The sequence below is a fragment of the Labrus bergylta genome, chromosome 6 (assembly GCF_963930695.1).
Source record: "Labrus bergylta chromosome 6, fLabBer1.1, whole genome shotgun sequence".
NCBI lineage: Eukaryota > Metazoa > Chordata > Actinopteri > Labriformes > Labridae > Labrus > Labrus bergylta.
The window spans coordinates 20,289,745-20,303,539 of NC_089200.1; the positions used below are offsets into that span (position 1 = coordinate 20,289,745).

Consider the following 13,795-nt stretch of genomic DNA (forward strand, 5'->3'; position numbering starts at 1 on the left):
GCAAAGGTCCATGTGGAAGTAAGAAATTAGGAGATGTTCTTAGAGATTCACCGGGGCCAAAAGATCAGTGCTTTACTTCAGAAGAATCTCCCACATTCCTCGTTCTTACTCTGAATGGATTTTTCTTTCTATCCTTTTAAATCAAACTTCTGCAAAGTAAAATAAAACTGATCACATTCACAACAGCAAAATGCAAAACGGTGCCAATTTTCACCGAAAAATCTGAAAATGGACTTCTGAATGGAACCCAGAATAGTTCAAATAGATTAAATAATCATCCTTGACATGTCGAGAGAGTCTAGAGATGTAGTGTTATGCTTCCTAGAGAGAGAGTGGGTTTAATAGAAATATTCTGTCAATAAAAAAGGAGTGCTCTGTCTCCTCCTTTTATTACAGACTGTCATGTTTTATGAACATTATCTACTGGTTTGTATGGGGAAATAATTACTTAATTGTCATTTCAGATATTAATTTATATTAGAATGTTATCAGTTCATATGTATCTGTTTTACATTTAATTATACATTTAGCATTTCCTCCTTCAAAACCTCAAATACAGAACTTTTCAAGTGGTTACCCTTTGTTTTTCACAAACATGCATCTAAGTTTGAAAATGGCCAGAGACAATGATATTAGGCTTAAAAAGGAAATAATGTGCATTGTTATATGGGTTTACAAAAAGTCCATCAAAGACAAATACATTGCTATTTCTGAAGTATTCTCCTCTATGTAGACATGTTACTGTTCTGTGAGGTCTAAATGATAGATTTTGTAAAGTGACAGTGGGCAAAACAAGTGAATAAGAGATTCTCTTAAAGTTAGAGAAAGTCATGGAGTATGAAGCTGATCAAATACTTTTGTTGACTTTTCACCTGTATAAGTTTGCACTGGATTTCCAGGATCCTCAATTGTTAATTTGGTTAATGAGTTATTTGAGTTATTTATTTTACTTTTAATGACAATCACTCTGGTTGTGAATAAAAGGTGAGTGTAAAGTCTAATAATGGACTGACAATAACTGGTAGTACAGAGCCTCTGAAGTCCCAAAAGTAAAAAAAACAAAAATAAAAATAAAAAAAAACATCTTGTGCGCACAATATCTGTTTTTTTTTTTTTAACTTTTTGGGGTTTCAGGTTCTTCGTACTTGTAAAGCCACTTTTGGTACATATAACGTCAAAGCCCCTTTGATGAACTTTCAGTTTTTTGTGACTCTAGCCCCGCACTGTGGTCAAAGCAGTACTTTAGTCTCTTTGCTGATCGGTCCTGTACATGTGTAAGTAATGGTTATGATAACAAAAATCTCATCCTGCTGTCCTTTAACAGTGAATATTTGCTGTGGGAAATGTAAAAAAAGTCTGTTTTAGCATGTTGTAACTCACTTCTTTAGATAAGGACCCTGCAGCCATGACCAATACAATCTTGTTGCTGAAGGTCTTTTTTGCTTTTGTAGGTCCACATTGAGCTATCAGTAATCATTTCAGTCTCTTTCATAACCAGTTAAAAACTCCTCACAGGAGCTCTATGTGTGGCTATAAAAGTTGGATGACTCTCTGGTAATACACCTTGCCATCATCTAAACCACCGTGTCACTGACACCTCCTGCCTCCTACACCTAAAGATGGAGTCTTTTACAGATCTCACTGAACAGCAGCTGCCTCAAACACATTTCACACACTGCCAAACTCCAAGCAGCCGAGCAGTCAAACAGGTTTGTAAGCCTGCTGAAGGATGAGATGTTGTTTTTGTCTGGTCCACGTCACGCAAAAACATTTAACAAGTCAGCCGTGCAACATGGAAAATGAAAACATGCAATAGTTACACTCTAAGATTGACATCTTTCCTAACTTCTCTGCCCTTATCATGCTTTCTGCAGATGGGTCAGGGGAGTGATAAAGACTTTCCGATGTCTGAGAGAGCATTTGTCTTTTCTAGGCAAAATACTTAAAAGGTTTTTATGTGTTTTGCTTGCATTGCATCTATCCTTCTCGTTGGACGTCTCCTTCCAAGATCATTACAAATAAAGCAGCTTTTCAGGATCTTTGTTATACTATGAAGTGCTAGACTGCTCGAAGACTTTTGCAGAAACAAGGATTTACTGAGGTCTGTTTTTCTCACAGGCTGCTTCAGTGAACCCTCTGCTCCACATCATGAAATGTTTGATATGTCTTATCTGATATAAAGCATTCATCTCCACCAGGTGGAACAGGACACATCTCGATGGAGGCACGCTAACTCCTTTATCTCTCTGCGATGGTGCGATACGGACGCAGGCTCATGCTGCTGCAGGTCTGTTAACCATGAGGACAGAAAAACGCTTTTCTTACTCTGTGTGTGTGTGTGTGTGTGTGTGTGTGTGTGTGTGTGTGTGTGTGTGTGTGTGTGTGTGTGGCTAGAATATAGGGCGTGTGTGTGGGGTAATGATGGGTGGGATTACGTGCACGACTCTGCTGAACGAGTGTGTTAGAAATGAGAAAGGAAACAAGTGCCAGTATTCTCTCAAGGAACCCAAAGAGTTTGTTTATCTCCTGATGACAATCCTTTAAAAAGTATTTACACTTCCTCTTACAAAGAAACATGTTTCCCCTTCAATACAGCTGATGTTATTTGCATACAAAGTTAAAGCAGGGGTCTGATATAACAAGAAGAAACTGAAGACACAAAACATGCAAATGGCCGAAGACTAATACAAAATGATATATTTGTACTTTTTCCATTAGGTCCACTGCTGAATAGTGTTAAAGTCACCATTTGCCACAAACTGTGTGTGCATGTTTGATGATGGTGAGTATATTGGTTGCAGGTTGATGAATACTGAAATGACCAAAACACATTTTCATTTAACCCTTAGGGAAATAATTGCTGTTGTACATGTTATGTTTGCAATAGGCTATTATAACAAAAACTTAGTTTATATTTTACTTTATACCACAATTTCTGCATTTATTTTTTGTACTTCATCAACTTTCAACATATCAAGGATTTATTCTATATGGCTGAGTTGACTTTCATGGGAACTTGGGCATCAGGGTGCTTAACATTAAGGGCATTAGGCCTGATGTCAAGAGGTCCTATAGCACATTTTTACATCTTGGACCCCAAAGCAATAGTTCCCAAATTGGGAGATTCACTCACTCTTTTTTTTGGTCAGTTTTACTCAAATGTTTGCTTTCTTTCTTTGACGAATATAGAATACTTTGACCTCTTTTACTCCTAAATAATGTAAGGAGAAAAACAACCTTTAACATTTTTTTTTTAACCTGCCATAACCAGAGAAACTACATTATGCAACTGGTCAAAAGAGACCTGGTTTCATTTCAATGGTCCAGCTTGATTGGTAACCAATACCCTGACCATGATCTTATACTGTTAAGTAAAGTTGAGTTGCATCATTGATATTCAGTGAGAGCAAACTGGCAGGATAACAGTCCTTCATCAAGCAGATCATAGTTCGCTTGAAGAGACAGGTATATGTAGTTCTTCTAGAGTAACAGCAGTGGCAGGCATGATTATAAAATACTTTATGGCAAATAAAAGTCCTGTACTTACTATTTTAATGGGTGGAAGGCACACCTTATAAGTGGCACATTCACTTAAAAAACTCCCCCCTCTGAGACCTACTACATTATTAACTGAATTAATAGAACATTGTTGTAGGATATATTTACCCTATAATAATGTATAGCCTAATTGTTAGAAGATAATCAAATATTGTGGCCATAAGATCTTAATCTAAAGAAATAACTACCTGCTGTAGTGGAGTAATAGCCAACAACATGATTTCAGAAATACAGTGCAGAGGGGTACAAAATATAACCTCCAACAATTATAATCCTCAAGTCAAGTAGGCTACATGTTTCGGTCTGAATGCACTTTTTTTTTAAATAAAAAATGCATTGAAAGGTATTTTTAAGAATACAACTAAGACGTGTTTTCTCACCAAGCACATCATGCTTATTCCCAGAGGGAGGCGCGGTCAAAGAGAAAAAGAAAGATATGAGTTATGATCCGCCCTCTGAGCAGCACAGGGCAGACTGATTGCCACTCAGAGGAATCCCGCAGGTGAACCACAGAAGAAAGGCGCTTTAGAAAGTGTGAAGACACAGACATGCGCTGGAAAAGTGAAGTTAAGGTAGAGTGTTGCACAGTTAGCGAGGACGAAAGCGGATCTGTGTTGTCCAACGATGAGGTGAGTAGCCTAATATAACAGCTTAAGACATGTGTTTCTGATAGCAGCAGGTTGTGGTGTGACTCAGTGTAAAGACTTAATATTCGTCGTAATCGCTTTGCCAATTAAATCAAAGTGGGCTTCAGTCTGTCATTAAAACCGGCCTTCAACACGCTGACAGCAGTATTTTCACAATTTGAAGAAATGTCGAATAAAATTACCCCTCCCTGAATTCTGCAATTAAAACTCAAGTAGTTAATGAGACCTCTTCACCTTTTGCTTGCCCCGGTTTGACGTTTGTGGCGAACTAAGCCTTTTTAATTGCTGTTATTAAAAAAATCAATCCTCCTTTTCCGCGAGACCTCGCGCTGGCTTTTTGATTGACACGTGAAATTGCGTGTTGGGGTTTAACCGCAGCACGCGCGCGGGCAGCATTCAGGTGCTGAATCACACAAATGCAGATCTGAAGATCATAATGCACATAGGATAAGTATTAGTTCAAGTGTTGTCTGTTTTCGTAAGTAATGACTATCCTTCTATTTTAAATGTCATTCTGGTAATCGACGTCGTTGTCATGGTGAAAGGTGAAAGGCATGATATTTATGGGGAGAGGCAGGGGGCATTTAAGGCAGCTGCTGCAGTCTGACAGAGCAACGTCCTCTTCCCGCCGTAGCTTCTCGTCATGTGTGAAGATTGCAGAGGAGAAGAAGCGCTGCTAGGCAAATGCGCTGAGGACAGGAGAGACATTATGGTAGGAACACAGTGTCGTGGTTAATTCTTTTTTTTTTTTTTTACCTCCTTTTTTTTTTAAAATCAAAAACAGGTTGATAGACTAATTAACCGGAGGCCATTTCAATTAACTTTAAATATCTGTAAACCATGGACAATAAAATAGGAACACTTTGTTTTCTTTGTAATGCTAGCCATACTGCATAGCCTCATGTTAAACTTAAAAGTTTAAAGTTTGACATAGACTACAATAACTGGTTGAAAAAAAAGTACCCCATGCTAAGAGTGAGACAATCTTCTTTTCAATATTGAAAATGGTTGTGAAAATAACGATTTGGTAGAAATAACATTTGCCAGTTTTCAGACGCGTCTCATGTTTGGTGTTGTTGACAGTAGCAGGTGAACTGAGTTCTAACATGTTATGTAACTCGTGCAGTTTACGGAGGTATGTAGGTAATTTTCTAACCGCAGGTCTGATGTCTTCAGGGTGCTACGGTGGAGGTTTTGGATGAGGATGCGTCTTCGCTGCAGACGATGGCCTCTGCACCTCTGCTGGGCAGAGCTGTGTGCGCGAGCTGCAATGAAGAAATAGTGGATAAATATTTATTAAAGGTAGCCCAACAATGTCAGCTCTTTAAAAAAAAAATTATCATTATTATTATTATTATTGCCTATCATGGGTCTTTTTCTTGTTTGGATTTTAGGGTCATATAAACAGGCCTCCTTTCTAACTGATTGACTTTGGCTGATTTGTCCCGTCTCTGCTCCAGGTGAACGACCTGTGCTGGCACGTGCGCTGTCTGTCCTGCAGCGTGTGCCAGACTTCACTTGGCAGCAGCACGAGCTGTTACATCAAAGAAAAAGAGGTTTTCTGTAAACTGGATTACTTTCGGTATGTGCATCGATTTTTTTTTTTTAGCCTAACGACAATTCAAATTCGGAGTTCCGAAAACGATTTTTTTTTTGTAATTAAAAAGAAAGAAAGAAAGCAGAAATCGAAAGTTCGAAAAAAAAAATACCTTGAGCAAAAACTAAAATAAAAAAAGCATTGACGATACAAAAATAGCCGCCTTTAATGCCCTTGTGCAGCTCATGTGGGTGTCTCTGTTTCGTTCCCCCTGACCTCCACCTGCAGAAGATACGGCACCTGGTGCGCGTGCTGCGGCCGGAACATCCACTCCACGGATTGGGTCCGCCGGGCGAAGGGGAACGTGTACCACCTGGCCTGCTTCGCCTGCTTTTCCTGCAAGAGGCAACTGTCCACCGGGGAGGAGTTTGCTCTCGTGGAGGAGAAGGTGCTGTGCAGGGTGCACTACGACTGTATGCTGGACAACCTCAAGCGGGCCGTGGAGAAAGGTGAGCTTTAAGGTGTCGCGGATTGCGCCAAAGTAAAAAAATAAGCGGAGAACTATTTTTGAGTTAAATCTAAAAGAGCATATTTAAAGGCGGGAACAGTAGCCTGCTTTAAATACGATTACTTCCGAGACTGTCCTGCAGATTTTGAACTTTTATAAACATAAAAAGTCACATCCATTCCTTTTCTGTCTGAAAAATTGACATAAAAAGAAGATAACCCTTTCGCTTCATGTTGCTCAAAAATAAGTTGAGCGTTCTGTTTGTCTCCTGTTCTTACTATAATAAATCATTGAAATTACCAAAAGGCCTAAACTGAATTTATAGATGTTTTGTCAATTTTTAATAATCGACTTTATTTAAATATGGTAATTGCACATAGTTCTTTTTTTAATTAATGCTTAAATATCTTTTAAAAATAATAAAAACACATTTTCCAACTCTAAATAATACTTATAAATCTGTGCTGAATATTTCCAGATGTGTTAATGTCAGAATCTGTCCTTGTTTCAGGAAACAGTGTGAACATGGAGGGAGCTGTTCCCACTGAACAGGAGATAAACCAGCCCAAACCCTCCAAGAGAGCAAGGACAAGCTTCACTGCTGACCAGCTGCAGGTTCACCTTCTTTAATACAAACATTACACACCGATTGATACATCTCTGCAGTAATATCAATACATGACATATTTTTGGCCAAAGAAAAAAGACACCAACCTCCTCCACTAAGCGCACAATGGAAAATGTGGTTCACTCTACTCTTTTAATGATTGGGAAATATTTCAACCACACTGCTTTAGTATTGGTCCAGAAAAGGAGGCTTCCTAACTATATGATTTTAAATCAGTAATAATGTGTGTACAGTAAGCTGTTAAATAGTGGTTTAACTACCCTGACAGGTTGGGCATTGTTTTAAGAAAAAATAGATTAAAGGTACAACAAAATTAAGTGGTGTTGATTTGAACAACCTTTTTATATGTGATGAAGATTTTCTATCTTAATTATATTATCAATTTGATCATTGTCCAGTGGCGTTAATTCAGCTTGTGTAAATTATCCAGTTTAATAAAATAATTTATGAATATCATCGATGCAATTTAAGATTGACAATATATATTTATATTTCTCATTATTTAAAGTTAATCTAATCTAATTTTCTCATTTCTCATTTGTCAATATTTATTTAAAATGCATGATTTATAAGCAGCAGTTCCCTTTAAATGAAGATTTGATAACTTATATGTTATTTATTAGATTTGCTTTGACCCCTGACCGTGCAGGTGATGCAAGCTCAGTTTGCTCAGGACAACAATCCAGACGCTCAGACGCTGCAGAAACTAGCCGAGCAGACGGGCCTCAGCCGGAGAGTCATTCAGGTCAGTAAATATTCCATGGTTGATTGTATGTTTAATTCAATGAAGAATAAGAAAGCCAGGACGAGAAATTATTCTAGAAACATTTGTTGTTACATTTTGAAGTTTCTCTTTACAACCTGACAAATATACATATTAATTACAATTGTTTATGATAATAATAAAAAAAATCTGTTCATTCTATTTATTCAGAGTAAATGAAATACACTAGTCAGAAGGCAGAGAAAGGTATGTGGATGTGGTTAAGAAATACGAGGATGCTCATAGCTCCTCTCCCCAACGCTCTCTCATGGACCTGCCCTGCTCTCTCTCCTGCAGCATGAGTGAGACAGTGCACATACAGATACTAGTTGGTTTCTCTGAAGTTGTCTACAACGGCTTTAATCAACAAGGATTACAGTTTATAAAATATTGCCTGTAATTCTAATGGTGAAAATACTTTTTATATTCTTCTGAAATATAGCATATTATAGAAATACTCTGTTAAAGTACAAATAAATACAAAATAATTGAGTTGCTGTACTCAAGTGTTTAACCACTTCCCAATGATTCATTTAATGTATCTCAAAAAAACATAAATGAAAGGTTAAGACACGTGAAGGGGGGCAATCATAAGTCCTCCACCGTCCGCAGATATTAAAGCTTGTACTGTTCAGAGCTTACACATCAAACAACAGTAATTATGTTTCATTTGGTGTCTCTGAAATGCATCCTTCATAAAGGTATTTATCCTGTTAACCCAGGTCTGGTTCCAGAATTGTCGAGCTCGCCACAAGAAGCACGTGAGCCCAAACCACAACTCCAGCACCCCCATGAGCTCACTGCAGCCCAGCCTCCTGTCCCAGCCCACCCCGACCCCTGAGGAGCTTCAGTACACCACGTACGGAGGCCCGGAGGGGTCAATGCTCTCTGCGCTGCACTCCTTCATAGACAGTGAGTCCTGGCTTCTTCTTCTTCATAATAATGATAATAACTCAGTTACTAAGTGCTTAACTATTAAAAACCAACCAGAGAAGTAAAAAACAAATATACAAATCAACAAATAATAAAACTATAAATAAAGCTAATAAACAGGTAGGCTATATAAAACCCAGTTAAACAAATATCAATAACAACCTGGTAAAAAATTAAACAACAATGCCAACAGTTAAGGAATGAAAGTGAGTTTTGTGGAGTGATGAGATCTCCAGGCATGGAGTTCCACAGCTGTGGGGCCAAATTTTACAAAGACTCTGTCACCTTTTGTGACCAGTCGAGTTTTAGGAACCATTAGTAGGGTCCTGATGGAGTATCTTAGGCAGTGATCAGGCTCATAGGGGGTTTGCAAATCATAGATTTAGGGTGAGGCCTTGCATATAAGGCTTACAAACCAACGCTAAGATCTTAAAATCAGTTCTTAAACTTACAGTTAGAGAAGAACAGGTGTAATGCAGTCTCTTCCTTTTGTAAATATTAGAAGCCTGGCGGCAGTACAGTACACTGTAGAGATTATTTTAGTGTTTAGAGAGTTCATCACACTCAAATGTTTGCCTCAAAGTATTTTAATACTTTAATTATTGTGGTCCTTCTCTCTGGAACAAACGTCTTACTGACCTGAGCTCCATGACTACTGTCTCTACTTTTAAAGCAAAACTCAAAACCTATCTTTTCTCCCAAGCATACGAATAATCTTTGTGTGTGTGTGTGTGTGTGTGTGTGTGTGAGTAATCCCTTGTGTGGTTAATAATGTTTGCTTTGCGGTGTGTATGACTTTATTTAATTGACTTATCTTGTTCATGACTGTGGAAACACCTTCGTTGTTGCATTCTTGTGTTTTTCACCTCAAAGTAAAACCCACTGATCTTACCTGTAATGAAATTACAAACACTGTATTTGTTTTACTATCATTCATGAACTCTGTTTAAACTTCTCTTTTTGTGTTCCTGCAGTACACTCTCCTCAATCCATGTTTCAACCGCTGCTGCCCGCCCACGCCATGACCTCCATGCCTGTGTCTCACACCTGAGCTGCTCAACTCAAAAACATACACACCCACATCTTTACAAGTGATCATCCAACAATTGGAGCTGCCGTATTCATTTCCCTGTGTAAATAGAATTTGATTTTAAGTGACGATGAACGCGTTCCTTTCCCTGAACTGTCAGTATTTTTATCACGTTGATATCCTTTGAAAACTCCTTTCTGTTGACGATTATTTTCAGTCCTAAATGTACGATGCAATGTGGAAATTGAAAGGTTTCTGTGTACCTCATAGGATTGTGACACACACCATTACAGATTTCTATTCGTTTGTGTAGTTGGTGACACTGTCTGACTGCGATAGCCAACCAGGACACAAAATCTTGACTCATTATGAAGGTGAACTTGAAATTGTTTGTATAGCAGTGTTTTAAATATTTGCAATTTAATTTATTGAATGTATGTGATGTCTGTTTTGGAAATAAATGTCTAATTTCACAAATCTTGGAGACGAATGACTAATAACAGATATTTGACACAACAAATATGACATTCGGCAAGGTTCAGTGTTTAGTCTGTGAAGAAGAAAGAGCATCATAGAAAATCCATTTATTGATCAAAAATAGAGGTAATAAAACACATGTATATTTTAATGATGAACATACACACAGGTTATATATTCTTTCTCTCACTGTATAAATAAATATATTTCTGGGAGATATAAATGTTCAGCTTTCTACACAAATATGACAAAAACACTAAGGGATTTATGGACAGGTTAGAGCACTACATCTTCAGTTTGACTTTTAGGAGGTTGTGGTTAGAAAAGTGACGCACAGAGAGAATGTTTACTTGTGTCTACTTGTTGACTGTGGTTGACCAAAAGAATCTACACATGGGAGGGTTGGGGAGGCGTATAAAACCACACTTTTTACTGCACTTATCAGATCTTAGGTATTCACCCTCATGAAACTGAACCTGAACTGTGTGCACACAGATAGAAATTTATAGGTATAGTCATTTTTCAGTATCAAAACATGAATGACAATATGCCACATGAGCACTACTTGCATCATTCCTCTGCTTTCTCACAGAAAAGCAGATTTGTTTTGCTCAAATTGAATGGTTACATGTCCCAGCATGTTGAGCTCAGACAGGGGCAAAAGGTGTGTGAGGCTGGCAGTGCTGTCACTCCGAGGCACCATGAGGGCAGCTTCTTAGTTTCCACAAACAGAGACTCAAAAGAGTGAGTCACATCTCACTGATCTCAAAGTGAGCATCATTCCTAGTGATGCATGAATCTATTCTAGAAAAAGAAGACCTCAGCACTATTTTGATTCCAGTGACACAGAAGGATCTGTTATGTAAAACCACTTGGTGACACCCAAACTCAATCAATTCAACTGAAGATGGACACAACAGCATCTTACAGATCACCGGCTCAAACAACCTCACATGATATTGGCTGCTTTTCAAAAGCATCTATTCTTTTCCCCCTCATGTGCGTCAACTAAAGGAGAAAACCAATGCAAATAATATATTAACAAATCAATCTCTTTAACAAAGGACAGTTCTGTATGACTGATGACTTGATTACTCAGTAACACGGTTTGGGACCAGCCCTGTTTTTGAACAAAAGTGACACATTTAACACTTTTTCAAACTAGCTTCATAGCTTCTATGTGAATTTTAAAAAGAGAGAGAAAGATTTCATGTCTAACTATAACAGTATTATATATTTATCATGTTTCTTTTTGGGGATCACTAATAGAGCTGCCAATCAGTGCATTACACACTTAGTAATGGTTACATTCACTGTTTCATTGGATTTGTTGCATCACCAGAAAACTGGCCGCTGACCATAATTCTTTCAAGTTCTTTGAAAACATCTGCAGAGAAGCATCTTAAAATGTAAACGGTAGCTGCAAGATGCAATTATTCACTTAATGTGGCAGTTCTGAGAGAAGGGCCCTGAGAGAGTGAAGCACTGTGGGAGGCTTTACTTTCATGTACTCGACAGTTACATTCTAAAACATGGGGCACTGAAAGGCAGTTCTGTTTCTCAATGTGAGACAATTTGAGGTCAAAAACTGTGATCAGTTATCTGTAAAGGAGATCACGTCTGACCATTTCATGGGCAAACTCAGCTCAATCAGCAGCACATTCATGCCTCAACAACAGTACACAGACGATGGGATGGCACAACCAAGTGGTGAAAACTGGCAACTACAAGGTTAAGAACAAAACGAGCAGATGTTAACTAGTCTCAAGAAGGAAAGAAATAAATCCCTTGTTCCTAAAGGAACTCTGTGTTTTGTTTGACTGAGGCTGTAAAAAAATGATATAAAAAGCAAAATAAATAAAATTAGAATAAATAAAAACTTGTGAGCCATTGTTGTAACATAAAAAAGACAATTACATAAAGCAGGTGCGACTTTGCATTGCACACCATCCATTATTAAAACCTTCTTGGCAGACTGAGTTCTGGAGCCTTACATTCCCTATCAAGTCCATACCTTTTAAAAATGTTGGCAAATCTAATTATTATTGTTACTTATCAAGAGTTTTCCATTATAGTGTATAACTTGCATACACTGAATTTATATTTGGTAAAATGCTTATTGCCGTAATGGCATGTACCATGCTTTGGTAAAAGCTTGTCAGTCTTCTTATTCTCCCAGCTCTCGTCTCTTCTCTATCTCCGGCTCGGCCTCTGGACGTTCCGCTTGTCGAGGATGCTCCTCAAGTTCCTGTTCATGTAGAAGGGCTTCTCAGGAGAGCCGTCGTTCACCTCCAGGTCCCACACTAGGAGGCAGCAGCGGTACCATGTTAGATACAGAATAACACTCCCATCATTAAGCTCTGGTATATGAATAATATATGTACTATGAAATTGCATCAGACAATACTCAAACCATTTATGTTTATTTTCCAAAAAATGATTCACATTTTCATTGGATTTCATTGATAAAAAAATTCTCCTATACAAAAAGAACACAGAATAACCTCCAGAGAGATGCGTGTATTATACTTAGTATTAAAACAGCACTACATCTGAACCATCCAATAAAAAAATTACCAAAAATGGCTTTGACATCCTTTTATAAACTGTATCTCAAAAGGTTCCTGGTGTTAGGTCTAAAACCACAGAAGAAGAAGAAACAATTTTTATTTGACTTTTTTTTTTTTTTTTTTTCACAACTAGGCACATAAACTAGTGGCTGCATTCAGAAGTTTCCTGAAAAACGGTCAGGTTCTTTTCAAAGTTAAAGCAAAAACTCGATTATGTCCTCAGAAGTCTTGACCTCCCACAAAGTCTCAGTCTGGTTTACAGTACAACTATGACCATAAAGGAAACTTTGAAATGATTGTGACTTTTTTTTAAATGATGTAAAATAAGAGAACCTTTTGCAAGTGCAGAATTACACATCATTTTTGGATCTTTGTGTTCGTGTTAGTATAAATATGGTGGATCGAAGCAACCTATAAAACCAATGGTAAACATCAACAGCCAGCAACGTAATCATGCTCGACAGAGGAAATTAATCACATGGTTCTTTTCCCATATGTGAAAGTGCATACACTTTTACACTAGAAGACCAAAGTGCGACAAGAGGGTGTCCCATAAGTCCACCACTGTTTCTGGATGTTACCCAATGCCTTATGTCCGTCAGTGGCATCTGTACATTTCAAGGTCCTCATGTTTGTCAGGGTATTTATCTCAGCCTGGTTGTTCATCCTGCCAGTTTTACCCGTTCCCTCTCAGTAAGGCAGAGGTCAGCAGAGAATACAAAGAACAAAAAAAGAACAGAAGCATGGCAGAAGAAAAAAAAAGCAAGAATCTGAGTTTGCTCAAGAGAGGAAGTAAACTGAAGTATTTTTCTAGTCCCCCATGCCTTTTCTTTGAGGATCTGAAGTAAAAGCACGTTTATGTCCGGGTCATCTCTGACCAGGCGTGGATGAATCCAGTTTTGATGTGTAGCCCTACAATACTCGCTCTCGAACGTCCAAACCTCAACACATACAGCAGATATGGAGAAGTGATTGGGAGAGTAAGAAGTTCAGTTAAAAAAAGGCCGTGCATTGCTCAGGAGGCAGCACATAATTTGGCGCCCTCCTCTCCTTTACGTAGGATTTTGTGCAGGCCAGGAGACATGTAGTAGGGCCTGGAGGAAGTACCATCATTCCTCTCCAGGTCTTCACCTGAGACCAGGTC

General features: G+C 38.2%; 2 protein-coding genes across 10 annotated transcripts in view; one reads left to right on the top strand and one right to left on the bottom strand.

Moving 5' to 3' along the window:
* The first annotated feature begins 4,038 nt into the window (after nucleotides 1-4,038).
* On the top strand, nucleotides 4,039-10,082 carry LOC109996094 (LIM/homeobox protein Lhx8). 3 transcript variants are annotated; one of them, XM_065955961.1, is made up of 9 exons: nucleotides 4,039-4,187; nucleotides 4,840-4,917; nucleotides 5,382-5,507; nucleotides 5,666-5,787; nucleotides 6,031-6,251; nucleotides 6,762-6,865; nucleotides 7,528-7,623; nucleotides 8,364-8,553; nucleotides 9,549-10,082. In XM_065955961.1, exons 1-9 carry the CDS (start codon nucleotides 4,107-4,109, stop codon nucleotides 9,623-9,625), a joined length of 1,095 nt encoding a protein of 364 aa, XP_065812033.1. In that variant the 5' UTR covers nucleotides 4,039-4,106; the 3' UTR covers nucleotides 9,626-10,082. The 3 variants fall into 3 exon arrangements, with proteins under 3 accessions (XP_065812033.1, XP_065812034.1, XP_020505704.1); XM_065955962.1 differs by having other exon boundaries at nucleotides 6,034-6,251; XM_020650048.3 differs by lacking the exon at nucleotides 4,840-4,917.
* Nucleotides 10,083-10,173: 91 nt separating this feature from the next.
* The window catches only part of slc44a5b (solute carrier family 44 member 5b), a 36,873-nt gene continuing 33,251 nt past the window's right edge, over nucleotides 10,174-13,795 (bottom strand). For 4 of the 7 annotated variants that reach the window (XM_020650034.3, XM_065955959.1, XM_065955958.1 and 1 more), the window contains one exon: nucleotides 12,488-13,782. In XM_020650034.3, coding sequence (XP_020505690.1) covers nucleotides 13,667-13,782 — 116 coding nt within the window. In that variant the 3' untranslated portion in view covers nucleotides 12,488-13,666. Of the gene's footprint in view, nucleotides 12,385-12,487; nucleotides 13,783-13,795 lie in introns of those variants that run through there. The other 3 variants (XM_065955960.1, XM_065955957.1, XM_020650036.3) reach the window with 1 other exon arrangement.

Coding starts and splice junctions, on each gene's coding strand:
- LOC109996094 (XM_065955961.1), top strand. CDS start 4,107: ATGCGCTGGAAAAGTGAAGTTAAGGTAGAGTGTTGCACAGTTAGCGAG. Junction 6,866..7,527: donor TCACTGCTGACCAGCTGCAG/GTTCACCTTCTT, acceptor CTGACCGTGCAG/GTGATGCAAGCTCAGTTTGC. Junction 8,554..9,548: donor GCTGCACTCCTTCATAGACA/GTGAGTCCTGGC, acceptor GTGTTCCTGCAG/TACACTCTCCTCAATCCATG.